Source organism: Cornus florida, unplaced genomic scaffold (genome assembly GCF_030987335.1).
Source record: "Cornus florida cultivar Cherokee Brave unplaced genomic scaffold, ASM3098733v1 CherokeeBrave_3.0.0_Hap2_Chr01, whole genome shotgun sequence".
Classification (NCBI taxonomy): domain Eukaryota; kingdom Viridiplantae; phylum Streptophyta; class Magnoliopsida; order Cornales; family Cornaceae; genus Cornus; species Cornus florida.
The window spans coordinates 94,664,378-94,683,177 of NW_026775571.1; the positions used below are offsets into that span (position 1 = coordinate 94,664,378).

The 18,800-nt window shown below is 33.0% G+C and overlaps 1 protein-coding gene across 1 annotated transcript; it reads left to right on the forward strand.

Moving 5' to 3' along the window:
- The first annotated feature begins 6,811 nt into the window (after nt 1–6,811).
- On the forward strand, nt 6,812–17,855 carry LOC132307257 ((3S,6E)-nerolidol synthase 1-like). The gene is made up of 8 exons (XM_059804974.1): nt 6,812–7,096; nt 7,246–7,522; nt 7,615–7,982; nt 11,722–11,735; nt 16,495–16,707; nt 16,798–16,936; nt 17,032–17,280; nt 17,518–17,855. Exons 1-8 carry the CDS (start codon nt 6,833–6,835, stop codon nt 17,806–17,808), a joined length of 1,815 nt encoding a protein of 604 aa, XP_059660957.1. The 5' UTR covers nt 6,812–6,832; the 3' UTR covers nt 17,809–17,855.
- Nucleotides 17,856–18,800: the final 945 nt, after the last annotated feature.

Genomic DNA, 18,800 nt, shown 5'->3' on the forward strand with positions numbered 1-18,800 from the left:
AAATGGATATAAACAATTGTATTACTATTTTTAGTATTATATCATTATATTTTATTTATTTAATTTTTGATAAAAATCGATATAAAGAATTGGGTATAAAGATGTTCATCTAAAACAAATTAAATTATTTTCTAGTATTGGAAATCATAAGGGTAGTTTTGATGAATATTATCATTTTCTTTCCACTTTATGTTATCCAAATTTATAAGTTAATATTTTTTTTTTCACAATTTTTTTTTTAAAAAAAAAAAAAAAAATTTATGCCAACCAAATTCATATTAGCAACTTAATTTTTCTTTCATTTATTCATCTCACTTTCCACCACATATTTCCCTCTAACCAAACAACCCCTAATAAAAGAGTAATGCCACCATGGGAGGTTTCAGCTCTTTTCATTTAAGTACTGAATTCATACAATCTTTCTAGATTTGTGAAAAGTTAAATAAATTATTTAATATATCTGTCCATCTAATTATTTAGCCCAGAGCTATTTTGTACCATTACTCTTAAGAAATACATATACGTTTATATACCTAGTAAAAAAAAAAAATAAAAAAAAAAATAAAAAATAAACTTGAGAAATGTTACACGCAAGAGAAATACAACAGGACACTTACCTCATTGCCTAGTTGAAGATTTGAAAGGTCCTAAAAGTTTTGGTTAATTTTGTCGGTACCACAACCTTTTACTAAAAGTTCTCTTCCACTAGGTTTTTTTTTCCCGGTAAATTTGTATTCTACTACTAAGTTTGTAGTTTGTCTATCGTTTTTGAGACCACGCATAAATGAGAGACTGATGTATCTTCCTTGTTGGGGGTCACGGCAGGAAGGGTCTTGGGAATTTTGAACCACACAAAGGAATCAATTGGTTTGAAGGTCAAGGTTTCGATTGGTCGGTGATTGTTGTGCCAGTATGTTGAAAGAACTTAAGCACCAATAACTTTATATGGTGTGCAACACGTTTGTCCTTGTGTGGGGCCTTGCTGTGGATAAAGATCCCCACCAACCATTGATATGACGTTATTATTAGTGAGATAATTCAATTTAATGGTTGATGAGTGTGCTTTTTTCTGAAGAGGATCTTTGTCCCCTTCCTGTTGCCATCCTATGAAAGGATTCCGGCTCCTCTTATGTAGAGGAGCTAAATCCCAATTTGCTTCGGTCGGCTGCTCAATCAAGCTAATACCATGAAATGAAATGAAATGACAATGACTTTCACCAAAAAAAAAATTAGAAGAGTTAATAACCCTAAAGACCCCTTAAAGTTTGCAATTTTAACTAACTAGTTTCTTGACTTTCTTCCTCTTCTATTTTGCTAGAAGAACATGGTAACAATATTGCCGGTAGTAACCAAGTGTCTCCTCTCCTTTCAAAATAAAAGATGGAGGGTTCAAGCCCATTTTTTTTTTTTTTTTTTTTTTGGGTAATGGTAAGCTTTAATAAATAAAAAGAGAATTTACATGAGAAGTCCCCAAAGGGCATAGCCAGCACAAAGCAGCCAAACAACAAGAAAAATCAAACAAAAATCTCAGCTGAGAAGTAAACACATCAGGTGGACTACTTCCACCACAAGGACATTTCCAACTAACTACTCTGCTAGACACCATGTTTGATCTCCTGCAAAAGAACAACCATGCATAAATAATTGCATTAGATCCTCCTATGTCCCAATCAGTCTGAGGTGACCACCATTCCTTATTTTGCAATTGCAAACCCAAAAAAACCCACGAAAATGTGCTTCATCTCACCAATGAACAATAAATACTATAAAAATATAAGTTTCAATTCAACTAAATTACTAAATAGTCTCTAATTTACAAGAGAGTAAATTATAAGACATTAGTTTGGATAGTAATTTTGGAACTTAAATAGAAATTTACTTATGAGACATATAGTTAAACGTATACAAACGGGTTAAACCCTTCAACTTTAATACGACACGATTAACTAAATGGGTTAGTTGTGTCGACCTGAACCTGTTTAAGATCAATCCAATTTTTTTTTTTTTTTTCCTAGTTGGTACTTATACACATTTATCTCTTATGAGATTTGAACCCTTGACCTCTCTTTGGGAGGTAAGAGACTAATACCGCTAGATCATTGGCCCGTTGGTATGGTCAACCCAAATTCACTTAATTTGTATCATGTTATAATTTTGTAATTGTGTAAGATTCGGTCGAATTGAACATTGAACCACAAACCAAATCTTACCCCTAACCTTAAATTCTAAAGAGAGGATTGAACAAAAAAAAAACACAATGCCTAAGGTTTTTTTTTTTTTTTTTTTTTTTTTTTCACCTCTTCTTATATAGTTATATATACATAGATATGTGCCAAGGAAACCAACTGAGACTCATAAAGTGAAAGTCAATTCATTAAATAAAATATATGTTATAAACAAAATTTATATGTATATATTAAAAGTTAGTAAATATGAATTTAACCAACCAAGTCAGTTTTTTGACCTTTTGCTGAACCAATTCAGTGAGAAAGTAACAGAGGTGGACTTTTTTTTTTTTCCAGTGATCACCAAATCAGTCTTTTTATTTTTTTTTCCACAGTGCTTATTTGCCTCACAATCAGTGGTTTTCTTTCATGTCAACAACATGTATATATGGGTCCCAAGCTACATGTGACATGTTTTTGTGACCATAAACGTAACCAAGACTCTGAAGACGAAGACCTATAGGAAAGTCACACCGCGTTTAACGTGTTCGTGAAGTACCACCACTCATGTTTGCATTTTTCACATACTTGGTACATGCGACGACCCTGCATTTTTCACATTACTATGTTGATAACCTAGTTCTTCTGTATTGAGATAAAGAAATATCTCCCTATATATGACCTAAATAGGTATTAATGAAAAACCAATATATGACCAAAATAAGTATTAATGAAACAGTTGGACTAACTTAAAACCAATCAAGTCTACTAAAGAAAGTTATGATGAATCATAGGAGGGTCATAATCTGTCGTGATAATCTAAAGGTATTTTATTAAATAGTTCAACCCGAATACGGTCCGTTTAATAAACGTGTCAAGAATTCTAATAACTAACTCGACCTGTTTATTAAATGTAACCTGTTTAATGACCTATATACAAAAACAAAACATTTTATTATTTAAATTATTTATAATATTCAATAAACAATAAATACTAGAAACATATAAGTTTCAATTCAACCAAATTGCTAAATAGTCTTTAATTTGCAAAAGAGTAAATTATAAGACACTAATTTAGATAGTGATTTTAGAACTTAATTATAAATTTATTTATGAGACGTATGGTTAAATGTGTATAAACGGATTGAAATCCTCAACCCTAACACGATACGATTAACTAAATAAGTTAGTCGTGTTGACCCTAAAGGCGAATCCAGAAATTGTCAATGGGGTGAACTAACATTTCTTTGGGTGGACTAATGCTAGTAATACTTTTTTTTTTTTCTTTTTTTTTTTAAGGGTGGGCTAAAATTGCCTATAGTAAAAAAATAAAAAATAAAAAATTCGATAATACCATGAAATGAATTAATGATAATGACTTCAGCAAAAAATTTGCTTCTGTCGGCTGCTCAATCAAGCGAATACCATGAAATGAATTAATGATAATGACCTCACCAAAAATAAAAATAGAAGATTAAATCTACCCTAAAGACCCCTTAAAGTTTGCAATTTTTACTAACTAGTTTCTTCCTCTTCTTTTTTGGTAGAAGAACATGCTAACAATATGGCCCTTAGTAACCAAGTGTCTCCTCTCCTTTCAAAATAAAAGATGGAGGTTTCAAGCCTTGCTATGAGTATAACAAAATTTAAATTAAAAAGTAAAAATTTATGGGGGGCACTGCCGCACTTGCCATCTTATTTTGCAATTGCAAACCCAAAAAAAAACCGACGAATGAGTGCTTCATCACCCCAAATAACAAAGAATGAAACAAGCACGCACACAATTATGTGGCTCATCAGTGTGTCTAACCCACGGATGAGAAGGTAATTTTGTTTGAGTAATGATAGGAAGTAAATAATCAAAAGGCCTTCCTTATAGTAAAATATCATATCATCGGTATCATTAACCAATTATATATATATATTTGAAAAGTCAACTAATTAACCTGTAAAAGTCAAATAAGTTTATATGATGTTCCTAAATATTAAACACATGTTAGATAAAGTCAATTGTGTAAGAGTTTGTGGAAGAAATGATAACAATTTATTGAAAGAGAAATTATGAAAAAGCACGAGTAAGGCACATAAAAGAAGCCGCAAATCACAAAGTCGGCTTTAAAATGCAAATGCTATAAATTTTAAATAAGAAACATATATGACTATTTTTTAAACAATCTTAACACAAATTTTATTATGTGGGGGTATTTGTATAATTACTCAAATTTTTTAGGTAGAAGTGTAATTTATCAGGGTGATGGTAAGTTGGCAACTAAGAACTTTACATGTTCTAATACCATGTTAATAATCATTTATTTTAAAAAATTAAGTCTTTAGTATTTAAATCTTTTAACAAAATACACCCATCCCGATTTCTCATGACTGTTGTATTTACTAATTTAAAAGATGAACACTGTATATATACTTTTGAATAAGCAAAGGTCTGGCAACAATTTTGAATAAGCAAAAGCAAATGATAAACATCCAAGCAACGGTGGAAGTACTAAATTAGCTAATGAAAACAACAATACCTCAAAATGACCCATCTTTATTTGCCTATGATACACATAATAATTAATAAACAAACTCTTTATGCAAAAGATTTGGGACTCCAATATCCCATGTACAATCTCATGTCATAAACGAATCAATTTTGCGTATCTATCACCAATATTTATTCACTTCGTTTCGAGAAAATATTATTTTTTATAATATTAACAACTTAACATTATTACATTAACTTTATAAAAGGAAAATTATCAAATCACTATGAACTCACTAGGTATAAATTTAGTAATTTATATTAAAAAATTATTCTCTTAGAAAATTAGATTCTAAAAATAGGATAAAAAAATTTATTTATTTATTATTATTATTTTTTAAAGATAGAAAAAGTGAAGCATTAGCTAGGCAGCCAAACCAGTCCTGTTTCCACAAACCAAATAATTAGAAATCAACAAAAACTTCAAAATTTAGAAATCCTTGACCTAATGCATCCAACACACATCCTCCTAATTAGGCGAACATGTTTTGTCACCCACGTCTACTGTGTACTTGAATACAAGTAAACTACGACCACTAATTTTATTGGTGATTCATATATATATATATATATATCCTGATTGTGACCGTTTCTTGGTACAACCGACATTGCATTTTCCACACAGTACTTGCAGCACTGCATTATTCACAAACTGATGTTGATAAACAAGTTCTATAATGAAATAATGAAATGAAAATGCTGACTTTCTTTATACCCTGAAGTATGAAATCAACTCATACTTGTTTACCATCAACTTGATGTTATTACTATGTAATTTTATGACCATATGGTTTCATACACGATGCCTTATAAAATGATTATTTAACAGAATATTCACAAAAAACCCATATTGACCTAAATGGTATTAACGTGCAAGTTCAATTTCTTTAAACCAAATAGGTATGCGTAAGAAAAAGTCAGGAATCCATTTATGTTTGTTTATCATCGAATTGGTCTTCTAAAAGACAACGTGCACTTAATTATAATTTTTATTACCATGGTTACATTTTTTTCGGATAAAACCCATGCTAACTTGCAACAATAACAAAGCTTTACCTTTTTTTTTTTTTGGCCACTTCTTGATTGTATTTTGTTCTTTGCAGAAGGTTTTGGGTTGTTTTTGTTGCCCTAGGGGCTGGTTCCTGGCTGATCTTCTTGGATCACCCTCTGTACTTGGATAATTATTTTTAAATATAACTTAATATACCAAAAGGAGTGACAATTTTTAACTTCAAAGTAAATTGTGCCCACTGTGTGAGTGATTTGAAATAAGCATTACTTTTATAAAAAAAAAAAACACAAAGCTTTACTTTAAAAAAAAAAAAAAGAACAAAAAACTACTACTACTACTATATATATATATTTTTGGGTTAGTCTGGAAAAATACTACTCCGTACTACTATTACGGGTATTGGACCCTGATTTTAGTCTCTACTGTAACCCTTATATTGGAGTGCTAGGGTATGTTTTAGAGAAAAAATTAAAAACCGAAATAAAGAGTGAGAGAGACAAAAGATGTACTGGGTTAGAGATTTTAGACTTGTAAAGTTTTTCTTATAATAAGAACTCTTGGCTGATTTTTTTCTCTGTAAATGTAAATTATAAGCCAAACCACATTAGATCTTCTTCCTTTTTTTTTGTCAATTCTTGATTGTATTTTGTTCTTTGCAGAAGGTTTTAGGTTGTTTTTGTTGCCCTAGGGGCTGGTTCCTGGCTGATCTTCTTGGATCACCCTCTAGGCCTCTATACTTGGATAATTATTTTTCAATATAACTTAATATACCAAAAAGAGTGTGACAATTTTTAACTACAAAGTAAAGTGTGCCCACTGTGCGAATGATTTTGAAATAAGTATCTATCACCAAAATGAAAATGAGAAATTAAGCAGTGCAGTCACCGTCCAACTAAATACATACTCGCACACATACAAATAGAATCTTGAGCAAGACTTTAATAATATCCCATATGAACAATCCCAAACGCGTAACGCATGTGGCATCAAGTAAACCTAGGACACATTATTTGTGAAAAACCCGTGGGTTTTGTTTTTAAATGCATTTGCAAAATACCAATCTGTGAGCGTGAGGAAACTTCACTAAATAGATATTCTAGCAATATATAAGGTTCTATGTCTGGATACATTTCTAAGTCATCAACCTCTGCAAAATATACCTCTGTTACCAACTTCGAAACATTGTCCATGGCACTCTTTCATAGCATGTCTATTTCTACCAAGATTACTCCGAAAACCATCCCACAAACTGGCAACACCGTACTCGCTCATTTTGCAACTATTCCTACCACCCAGAAATGGAGCATTTCCGAAACCCTCACCTTGGCTTCTAAGCCCTCGAAACAAGAAAACCTTAAAATTGAATATGCCAACTTTACAGTTAAGTTCTACGTCTGACTCTTTCCAAACCTTGCAATAGCAAGAGCTAGCCTCATGCACTGGGCTAATTTTTTTTTTATTATTATTATTTTTTTTCCTTAATTAATATCTCCTATATGTTTCAACAGCTGACACTACTACTTTTGCAGGATGAGCTTCACATGAAACATGAACAAAAACTGAACGAAGTTAGGTATGCATTCAGCAAAGTAGGAGAAGATGAATTAGAAGATTTGGTCATGATTGATGCCGTCCAGCGCCTAGGCATTGACTACCACTTTCACAAGGAGATTGATGCAGTCTTACAGAGGCATTATACTAAGATTAACAGTAGTAATCACACTGAAATTGATAACTACAACCATCTTTATGAGGTCTCACTTCGATTCAGACTACTGAGACAACAAGGTTACTATGTGCCTGCAGGTGAAGTGTATTTTCTTTTCCTCCTACCCTAACTTGATTATGATTTTTGAGTTATCAATCAGTTCTCAACCAACAATTTTGGGTTTCAACAGATGTGTTTAACATATTCAAGGACAAGCACGGGATGTTCAAAGAAGAAATGAAACAAGACATCAAAGGATTGATGGGGTTATATGAAGCGTCGCAGCTAAGAATAGAAGAAGATGAAGATGTACTTGATGAAGCCGCAAACTTTACCAGCCAGACTCTATCTACATGGGTCACAAATCTTGATCATCATCAAGGTAGGATTATTGGGAGAACTTTGGAGAATCCATATCACAAGAGCTTGGCAAGGTCCATGGTGAAGAACTTCCTCAAAGATTTCAAAGGCATTACTGGTTGGGAAAATGTCCTGGAAGAACTAGCCGAAATGGATTACAAGTTGGTTCAATCCAAACACCAAAAGGAAATCTTTCAAGTTTCCAAGTGAGTGTGTATTATGGCTTGGGAATTAATTTTTTTGTAATTGAGATATAGTTTACATTTATATATATCATTCTGTAATTGAGATCGATTTATGTCTAATGTGCATATCTTTAAAATTTTAGATGTTGGGAATGTTAGGAAATGTGCTAGTTTTAAAAACTTTTCGAGGGATTTTGATTCATAGATCTTGATTCATTACGTAGAGACAAGTTTTATGCAAAAATAAAAATATGATGTATCATTCAATTAACAGATTGAATACTTACATCAAAGGTCTGAGTAAACCTTTAAAACTTTCCTCTAAAGTGAATGTTCTCACTTATTGTAGATCCCTTAGCAAGATACCTTCTTCTTGAATCTCTATCTTCTTGGTAATTGTTTTGCCTTTAGGAATCACTCATAAGCCTCCATGAATGACCTTGAAAAACTAAGCTTGTGGGAGCCTCCATTAGATAAGAACATAAACCCTAATTTTCTAGAGAGAGAAAATAAATTCATTTTTCCTTCTCATTAAAAATCACCCCTAAAATATACATAGACCATGTATATTTATAGGCAACATAAAAATAAAGAAAAGGAAACAACAAATCCTTCTCCATCTCTAATTCATATGTCTCAAATCTAATATGATTCCAATATCAAGTTGGGCTATGAGTGAGAATCCATTGGGCCTATTATTTTATTGGTTACAATGAATTAATAATTGGCCCGGTCCATGGACCCAATTCAATTAATTCATAAATTAATTTCTACTCCACTAAAAGAAATTAATTGAACTCCAATTAAATAATAAATAACCTCTAAGTCAATGTTGCACTTTGACCCCTCTATGCATAATTAGTTATCGGATAAATAATGCCATCAATCCGACTACTTCATTAATATATTTATTTTGGTACCTTTGATTATATCTAGCTCGATCACAATAAAACATTTGTTTGACAAAAATAATAATTTAATAAATAAATATATAATAAATCATTTTGTCTAAAATCATATGAAGGCCTTCGAATTTACTTTGTGATCAACCATAATCAATACAAAATAAATACAAGTAGCAATGATGCAAATATTGAAAATATAACCCTCTAACTATTAATCACATAACTACCCAAAGTGTCGGTCTAAGGATCCCGAAGAATTCGCCGAACAAATCGAAGTAATTATTAATTAATAAAAGAGTCTATAATTTTCTCATGTTTAAGAGTCAAATGCTATGACGGTGATAGGGAGCAATTGCATACGACGGCTCTCGCAATATATCTCAACCTAACGCGGATCTAGTTCAAGTCTTAATTAATTATGAGTCCATCCATAATTACTGACTATGAACAATTTATGATTACTATTTATATATCATGCATTGATTGTCATCACATACATATATATAAATATCTCTTGTAATCAAATGGACACTATCAATTCTATAATGAATCGAAATATAATACATTGAATTCACTAATTGTATAAAACATAAATATTTCAGAAACGTCAGGAACATATGTCAATTAATCCAAACAGGAATTTGCTATGCCAGGACATATAAATCCCAACAGCTCACACTTGCCCTCATAGCCAATTCAAATTGCACCTAACTCCAATGTTATCCAGATGATAATCAAAATTATTAATCAATGACACCTTTGATAATGGATCAACAAAGTTGTGTTCCAATGCAATGTTCTAGCTACAAGTACATTTTCTTGCTGGACAATATCACGTAGAACATGATACTTCCTATCAGTGTATTTTGTTCATCTATGGAACCTTGGGTCATTGGTTTGGACTACTTCTGCACTATTGTCACAACATAGCTCAATAGGCAGGCTAGTATACTCCACAACCTCTAAATCAGTGAGATCAAACTAATAGGCTTCCTTTGCCTCCTTTAAGGCTGCAATATATTCCACCTATAGGTTTGAGTCAGCAGTTGAAATCTGCTTAACAATCTACCAACTGATCTCCCTTCCATTAAGTGAACATACACTAAGTCATGAACCTCATAGTATCTACTTCTGATTGAAAATCAGAACTAACATACCTGACTAGGACCATATCATCACATCCATAAATGAATATGATATCATTGGTTCTCCTTAGGTACTTAATGATTTTTTTCACAATAAACCAGTTGTCCAGTCTAGTATTGGACTGATCTCTACTGACTATCCCTACTATGTAGCGGATGTCCTGTTTGGTATAGACCATGGCATATATGAGACTCTCATATGCCGAAACATATTGTTCCAGTCTCATTTGCTCAATCTCCTTTGATAGTCTTGAAAAACTACTTACTAGAGAGAGCCATCCATATCAATAAAGCAAGAACTCATTCTTTGAGTTATGCATACCAAACCTGGTCAAAACTTTATCAATGTAGGATTATTAAGATAAGCCTATTTTCCTTTTAACCTGATCTTGCAAAAGCTTGATCCTAAGAATCTAGCTTACATCCTGAAAATCCTTCATTTAAAAGTAATTGAACAACTACCTCTTTATTGATGACAAACCTTCCACATCATTCTATATGAGTAGGATGTCATCAATATATATAGAATCAGAAAAATAATGACATTCCCTTGTACACTCATAATTTATTCACTAAGAAATCTTCTGGTATCTTTTTGTAGATTAAATTGCTTTCCATAGGAATCACCCTACTAGAAAGTTCTACAAGATCCCAGAATTTATTAGAATACATAGATTCCAACTCTGATTTCATAGTAACTCACCAAAACGATCTGTATCCATATCGGTTCACGCTTCCGTGTAGCTTACTGGGTCCAACTCATGTTTAACAGGGATATCCATAACGGTCTCACCTAAAAACATGATTCTGTCGGATTGGATGATAATCCTCCCACTACATCAATGTACCGATGCAGGAATCTATGTACTAGATGATGCTAACGCATCAATAGGGAATTCATTTATTATTCTCAATCTCTATAATAAGTGTGTTCACATGTGGTACATCTGATACTCATACCATATTCTCTAACATTATGCTACTAGGTATGTAATTCATAATATGATCCTCCTATAGATAAACAGTGAGTGTAAACAATCAACTTTTATCATTGAGATCATAAAATAATCCATCCTAGTGACTTTTAGAGTAGCTATCAAATCTATCATGCGTATGATCTGTTTCCAACTTACTTGTCCATATCAAGCGCACATGTGCAAGACTACCCCATATGTGCATGTGATTCAAACTAAGATTTAGTCAAAAACACAGCTCAACGGTATCCTTGAGACATACTAAGATGGAATGCAGTTCAAAATGCGCATCGATGTCATTAACGCTAAACTCTTAAATGAAAGAGATAATGTGGCATAACTGATCATAGATCTAACCATGTTAAATGAAATTCTGTTATTCCTATTTGACACCTAAATTTATTTAGTGTCAATTGCGGAAAACTGGTACATAATACCTCATTGACCATATAGTCTTTGCACTATCCCAAGAAATACTCATATCCTCGATCAGATCGAAGTGTCTTGATAAGTTTACCTAATCTGTGCTCCACATCAGTCTTGACCTTCTCGGAATATACCAAAAGTATAAGACTTGTGTCGCAATAGGTAAATTTATCCAAAACGTGAGTAATCTTGCTTGGATGTTGACAAGACCACGCGTGTCCGTGTGTACCGACTTCAATTGTCCTTTATGTCTATTTCATCTGGCTCATTAAGCCCTAAGAGTTATCTATCCTTCAAAACAGGGTTCACAATTTTGGTTTAGGCTCCTCTGCCTCACTAGGTTATTAACCTTCTTTGACCAATCTTTGAATCTCATTTTGACTGATTATAACCCAAAAATAGACACTAAAAATACAATGAGTCAGGAATAACAATTTTTCTCTTAACATTCAATCTAGAATATGCAACATTAATTTCTACATCCTGCAAATCTTAAGAGTTTATGATTATAGTATATTAACTATCTTTCAATGCACCAGAAGCAATCGCATATCTATTCAATTTTATAAAACCAGTTTTACAAAATAACGATCTAATTTTTATAAGCCACAAGTGAAATAAAAATTAGATAGCGTCTAACCTCTGTGCATAAAGATAATTCTCTCATACTAATATCCTCATACTTTCTAATTTCAGATGTAATACTCCCACTGACTTAGTTACAACCTTGACATCTGGTCAAGTACAAATATATTCCATATCATCGAGGCTTCTGGATTCCTGAAATCCGTGTAATGAATTGCAAACATGTTTAGTGGCTCCAGAATCTATTCATTAGAAATTAATAGATACAACCACAGAACATGGCTCAATGATTAAATATATATTTTCCTATGCCACGTCATTGCTTAGACAGTTTGTCCTTTAGTGTCTTAGTTAGCGACAAAAGAAACAGTTTTCTTTGCCCTCAACATACACTGCCTTATTCCCTTTAACCTTTTGGATACCCATGTTTTGTGCTAGCCTAGTCCTATTATCATCCTTTGCCCGTCCACTTGGGCCTAGAAGAAGATGGTATAGACTAGGTTAGATTGATAGGAACGCCCATACTTTTAATTATCCCTTCTTCTGTTACCAATTCTATAAGAATATCAGCGAGTGTGAACTCAAACTGATTCCTTATTTAGTTCACTCTAACAGAGTCGAACGAGTTTGGTAACAAGGCAATAATCATGTCAACTTGAAACTTACCACCCAAGTCAGCCCTATTGATCTCCAGCTAATTTTAAATAATAAACAATCATTTTCCAAAATTCGATTTCATACTGGAGTTCCTTAGGCTATCTTGATGCTATTCAAGTCTGATATAGTACTTTCGCATACTCTCTATCTAATCTCACTAAAACATCTCATTAAATATCTTAAAGTAAATGAATTAGGTATAGGAGTATTAAATACATTTTGTACCCTTATGTTATGAATAAAATATCTAAGTTCCTTTCTCAGTCAATATTAATGAGATCCAGTTACATTGAATATGTAAGCAAGCAGATAAACTGGATTAGACATAATTAATCTGAATATAAATACATTCATACAATATGCAAGGTGAATTATTAATACTGTCATGCATATTTAAAATTAAAATGAGCTTGTTAACCACATAATACAATAAATCTTAATCGAACAAGAGATCATTATCATTATTGGTGAACAATCCCTTTTAATTAATGCGGGTCCCTCAACTCTGTAGCAAAATAAATCAACCAATCAATATGTCAATAACTTATCCTATTGGAGGAGTTCATTATTACTATTGTTGAGATTCATCTACTATTAGGTGAGCACTTCCATTAAAATAGTATGTGGGTCCCTTAACCACTGCATGAAAAATCGAATAACCAATACGCCAATAACTTATTCGGTTGGCGAAGTTCATTATTGCTATTGGCGGGCAAATCCCATCATTTCCATATCTCTTAAGACAATGTCTTGTCTATCTATATGAAATGATTCCCGATTATGTTTAGCCTTTCTAAAATCACCTAGTATAGACCACTCCGTTAGGGAGCTAACACTATTGATTTTAGATTGAGTGTATAACGTTATTATTGCTCTAATGAAAAATAAAACATTAAATATCTTGTCATTATAATCTAGACTCTTTAAATCATGCGTAGGGCCTTATTTTTAAAGATTTAATTACAATGAACATTTAATATTATTATTTTCATGAGATAACCATTCTTGTAATATTAAGACTCTTCAAATCATGTGTGGGGCCTTATTTTTGAAGATCTAATTACAATGGTATTAATAACGAAGGACATGGGGCAATGTATAAAAATCCCCGCTCCCACTCAATTTTTTAATCATTCATAATTAGGGTTTTCATTTTATTCATTTACATGATATAATGCATGCAAAACGTCTTAATTTTAATCCAATTAAATTTAGAAAATATTTGGACTTTAAACGATTCACTAATATTTAATTTGAAGCACACTTAAAAAAAATAATTTACAAAAAAATAATTTTGCGTTTCCCAATAAGTGCCCTCAAATTAACTAGTAATCAGATCAAATTAATTTTCATAACTTAATTAATATAAATCAAGCCATTTAAATAAATATAATGGATCCAATGCATGAATAATAATTAATTAACAATTATATATTCCATGCATTTCATACATTGCATAAATAAATAAATAACAGATAAAACAAATAAAACGGCCAATGGAATCAGCTTTTAACATTTAACTACTCTAAGTATCGCGGGAAGATCATCCATCGGCTTGCAAACACCCACATAAGGCTGGTACGCACCAGGAGAAGCAAAACACCGCTTGGAACGCGCCTGAAGAGCCCCACACGCGCTCACACGCGCCTGGGGCATGCTGCAGGTGAAGGCACGCGCCCCCACGCGCTAGCATGCGCGTGGGGCGCGTGGGACGGGCCTCCACGCACCTGCAAGCGCGTGGAGGCCATACAACCTTGGCTAGCGCGTGCAATGCACGCGCCAGCATATGCCACCTCCTGGCGCGTGTTCCTCACGCGCCAGGCTCACCTCCTATGCACCACATCTGATTCTAGCATCCTCCGACGCCTCTTCTCGCCGCCGGCGATGCTCCAGCCACCGGAAAAACGCCGAAAAATTCCAGAAAAATCAGAAAAATTCCCAGAAAATTAAATTAAGCCTCAAAAAATTCCAGAAAAATTCTAAAAAATTCAGAAAAATTCCAGAAAATTACTGAAGCATAATTTAACCCTTTTGGACCTTCTTGAAGCTTCATAGCATCCTTTGATGAATATTACATGGCTTTAAAAATATTTACAACTTGAAATACAATGGGAAAAATAAATTACATCATTGAACTTTCAAACGGCTAAATCAAAGCCTTAATTACATTCATCCAAAGATAAAATTACATTCAATATTCCTATAAGCTTCATCCATGGCCCAACCATACATCATCATTCATTCACAATTATCCATACATCATCATGTATCAATATATATCAACATATTAAATCATACATCAACATACATCAATAAAAATATATATAAATATAATTTTGGATCCATGAATGATGAATTTTGATAAAAACATGATCTCTAGTAATGAATCAAACCATACTCTGATACCATTGTTGGGAAACGTGCTAGTTTTAAAAACTTTTCGAGGGATTTTGATTCATAGATCTTGATTCATTACGTAGAGACAAGTTTTATGCAAAAATAAAAATATGATGTATCATTCAATTAACAGATTGAATACTTACATCAAAGGTCTGAGTAAACCTTTAAAACTTTCATCTAAAGTGAATGTTCTCACTTATTGTAGATCCCTTAGCAAGATGCCTTCTTCTTGGATCTCCATCTTCTTGGTAATTGTTTTGCCTTTAGGAATCACTCATAAGCCTCCATGAATGACCTTGGAAAACTAGGCTTGTGGGAGCCTCCATTAGATGAGAACATAAACCCTAATTTTCTAGAGAGAGAAAATAAATTCCTTTTTCCTTCTCATTAAAAATCACCCCTAAAATATACATAGACCATGTATATTTATAGGCAACATAAACATAAAGAAAATGAAACAACAAATCTTTCTCCATCTCTAATTCATATGTCTCAAATCTAATATGATTTCAATATCAAGTTGGGCTATGAGTGAGAATCCATTGGGCCTATTATTTTATTGGTTACAATGAATTAATAATTGGCCCGGTCCATGGACCCAATTCAATTAATTCATAAATTAATTTCTACTCCACTAAAAGAAATTAATTGAACTCCAATTAAATAATAAATAACCTCTAAGTCAATGTTGCACTTTGACCCCTCTATGCATAATTAGTTATCGGATAAATAATGCCATCAATCCGACTACTTAATTAATATATTTATTTTGGTACCTTTGATTATATCTGGCTCGATCACAATAAAACATTTGTTTGACAAAAATAATAATTTAATAAATAAATATATAATAAATCATTTTGTCTAAAATCATACGAAGGCCTTCGAATTTGCTTTGTGATCAACCATAATCAATACAAAATAAATACAAGTAGCAATGATGCAAATATTGAAAATATAACCCTCTAACTATTAATCACATAACTACCCAAAGTGTCGGTCTAAGGATCCCGAAGAATCCACCGAACAAATTGAAGTAATTATTAATTAATAAAAGAGTCTATAATTTTCTCATACTTAAGAGTCAAATGCTATGACGGTGATAGGGAGCAATTGCATACGACGGCTCTCGCAATATATCTCAACCTAACGTGGATCTAGTTCAAGTCTTAATTAATTATGAGTCCATTCATAATTACTGACTATGAACAATTTATGATTACTATTTATATATCATGCATTGATTGTCATCACATACATATATATAAATATCTCTTGTAATCAAATGGACACTATCAATTCTATAATGAATCGAAATATAATACATTGAATTCACTAATTGTATAAAACATAAATATTTCAGAAACGTCAGGAACATATGTCAATTAATCGAAACAGTAATTTACTATGCCAGGGCATATAAATCCCAACAGGGAAAACCTGGGTTTGGCAAAGGAGTTGAAGTTTGCTAGAGACCAACCACTTAAATGGCACATGTGGTCGATGGCGATCCTCACAGATTCAAGCTTGTCTGAGGAAAGGATTGAGCTAACAAAGCCAATTTCTCTTATTTACATAATAGATGACATCTTTGATGTTCATGGGACGCTCGAGGAACTCACTCTCTTCACAGAAGCTGTCAACAGGTATGCGTTGAAGAAAGAGTTTTTATTATTTTATACAAAACCCCTACTACATATTTGTTAGAAATACTGCTTGTATAATTTTAAATGCAGATGGGAATTTGCTGCTGTTGAGCATCTACCAGACTACATGAAGATAAGCTTCAAGGCTCTTTATGACACCACTAACGAAATCGGCTACAAGATCTACAAAAAGCATGGAAGAAACCCCACAGAATCCCTACGAAAGGCGGTATGATAATAATTCTTCCATCTAAATGAATGTAACAATTATGTATATTAGGTATGTACATCAACTAATTATAGAACAATATATGAATGTTGCAGTGGGCCACTTTGTGCAATGCATTTCTAGTAGAAGCAAAATGGTTTGCTTGTGGACACTCACCCAAGGCAGAGGATTACTTAAAGAATGGAATTGTTAGCTCAGGGGTACACGTGGCTCTAACCCACATATTCTTTCTGTTGGGTCATGGCTTAACCAACGAAAGTGCAGATCTTGTAAATGATATTCCAGAACTTGTATCTTCTGTCGCAACAATTCTTCGCCTTTGGGATGACTTGGGAAGTGCCAAGGTAACAAAATTAAATTCACTTTATCGCCATTATTACAACGAATGTAGGTTTTGTAAGTTAATTTAGTGTAAAGTGTTGATAGAGACACTTCCTTTGTACGTGATTTATACCATCAAGTGATCGTGATGGGCCTCACTTAGTGTTGACAATCATCAGCATTGATTATTTATCGGAGATGATACTGGTCCCGTTTAGAGTTTTAATTCACTCCTAATCTAGACTTGGATTAACTTTCAGGATGAAGATCAAGATGGGCATGATGGATCATATGTGCACTACTACATGAAGGAACACGAAGGCTCTTCGGTTGAACTTGCACAGCAACGTGTTCATGACATGATTTCGGATGCGTGGAAGTGTCTCAACAAGGAGTGCCTCCATCCAAGTCCGTTTCCAGTATCTTTCAGAAATGCTTGTGTAAATGTTGCAAGAATGGTTCCTCTGATGTACAGTTACGATAATAATCATCACCTTCCAGACCTTGAGGAGCAAGTGCAGCAAATGCTCTATGGCTCTGTTTCCTTATAAATGTCCTACGAAATCACCAAGAATTTCAGCTTTTTTTTTTTCAAGCAGTACTACAGCACTTGTAAAATTCATGTACTAGTTTTATAATTTTAATTCTGGTACACTTTCCAACTTATGCAAGGGTCTTTTGCTTTTTCTTTTTTTGAAAGGCAACTTATGTAAGGGTATTGATATTAATGGAAAGTGAGGTTCCCCTTTTTATGGCCCACGTCAAAAACCTGGAGAAATGTTGCATGAAAGAGAAAAATAACCAGACATTGACTTCTATGCCTGGTGGAAGAGTTGTGCATCAAATTTCCAAACGCTTTAAAATGTAAAAATTTTCTTTACAATCTTCTTTGCTGTGTAGGTTTTTCATATTGTCTTCTTCTTAATGCTGGTAACATTTTTCTTCACCCGAACTTATAGCTACTCTCCAATATTGTTCTTGTGCTTCACTTAAAAATTTTCACACTTAATGAATTTATTATTGAGTTGCTCAATTGAATCAAGGAATACTTCCATGTTCACCGACTATAACTTGTATTTTATTTATCATTTTTTGACCACACATATATGGAAAAGTTATATATCTTGTTGTGGGGCACTATAGAAAGGATCGAACGATTTTTCAACAACACAAAAGATACCATTCTTTGAAGGACAATATCTTCAATATGTCAGTAGCTATATAGCATACCAGTATGTTGAAAGAACAAAAACCTAAGCGGTGTGCAACTACACTTTTGTGTGTGGGGGGCGTGCTGTTGCCATCCGATATAAGGCAACGGCGTAGACGCCATGGTATCAGTGACAATAATTTTCAAACACGTTTCAAACATTTTTCGGTCCTTCCACTTTCCTCGTGTTCCTTCATCTTCTGTTTTGCTAGAACCCAGTGAATATGTTATCATAGGATCCCATTCGCATTCCCATATTGGGTGGGTGGGTGGGTACGTTAGTCATGTACTATTTTCGTCTAATAACAAAAGCATCAAGTTATTCAAATTTAA

What these genes read in the sequence shown, in the direction of transcription:
- LOC132307257 (XM_059804974.1), top strand. Translation starts at nt 6,833, where the DNA reads ATGTCTGGATACATTTCTAAGTCATCAACCTCTGCAAAATATACCTCT. An exon ending in AGGTTACTATGTGCCTGCAG is followed by an intron (nt 7,523 to 7,614) that starts GTGAAGTGTATT and finishes GGGTTTCAACAG; the next exon opens with ATGTGTTTAACATATTCAAG. An exon ending in ATGACTTGGGAAGTGCCAAG is followed by an intron (nt 17,281 to 17,517) that starts GTAACAAAATTA and finishes ATTAACTTTCAG; the next exon opens with GATGAAGATCAAGATGGGCA.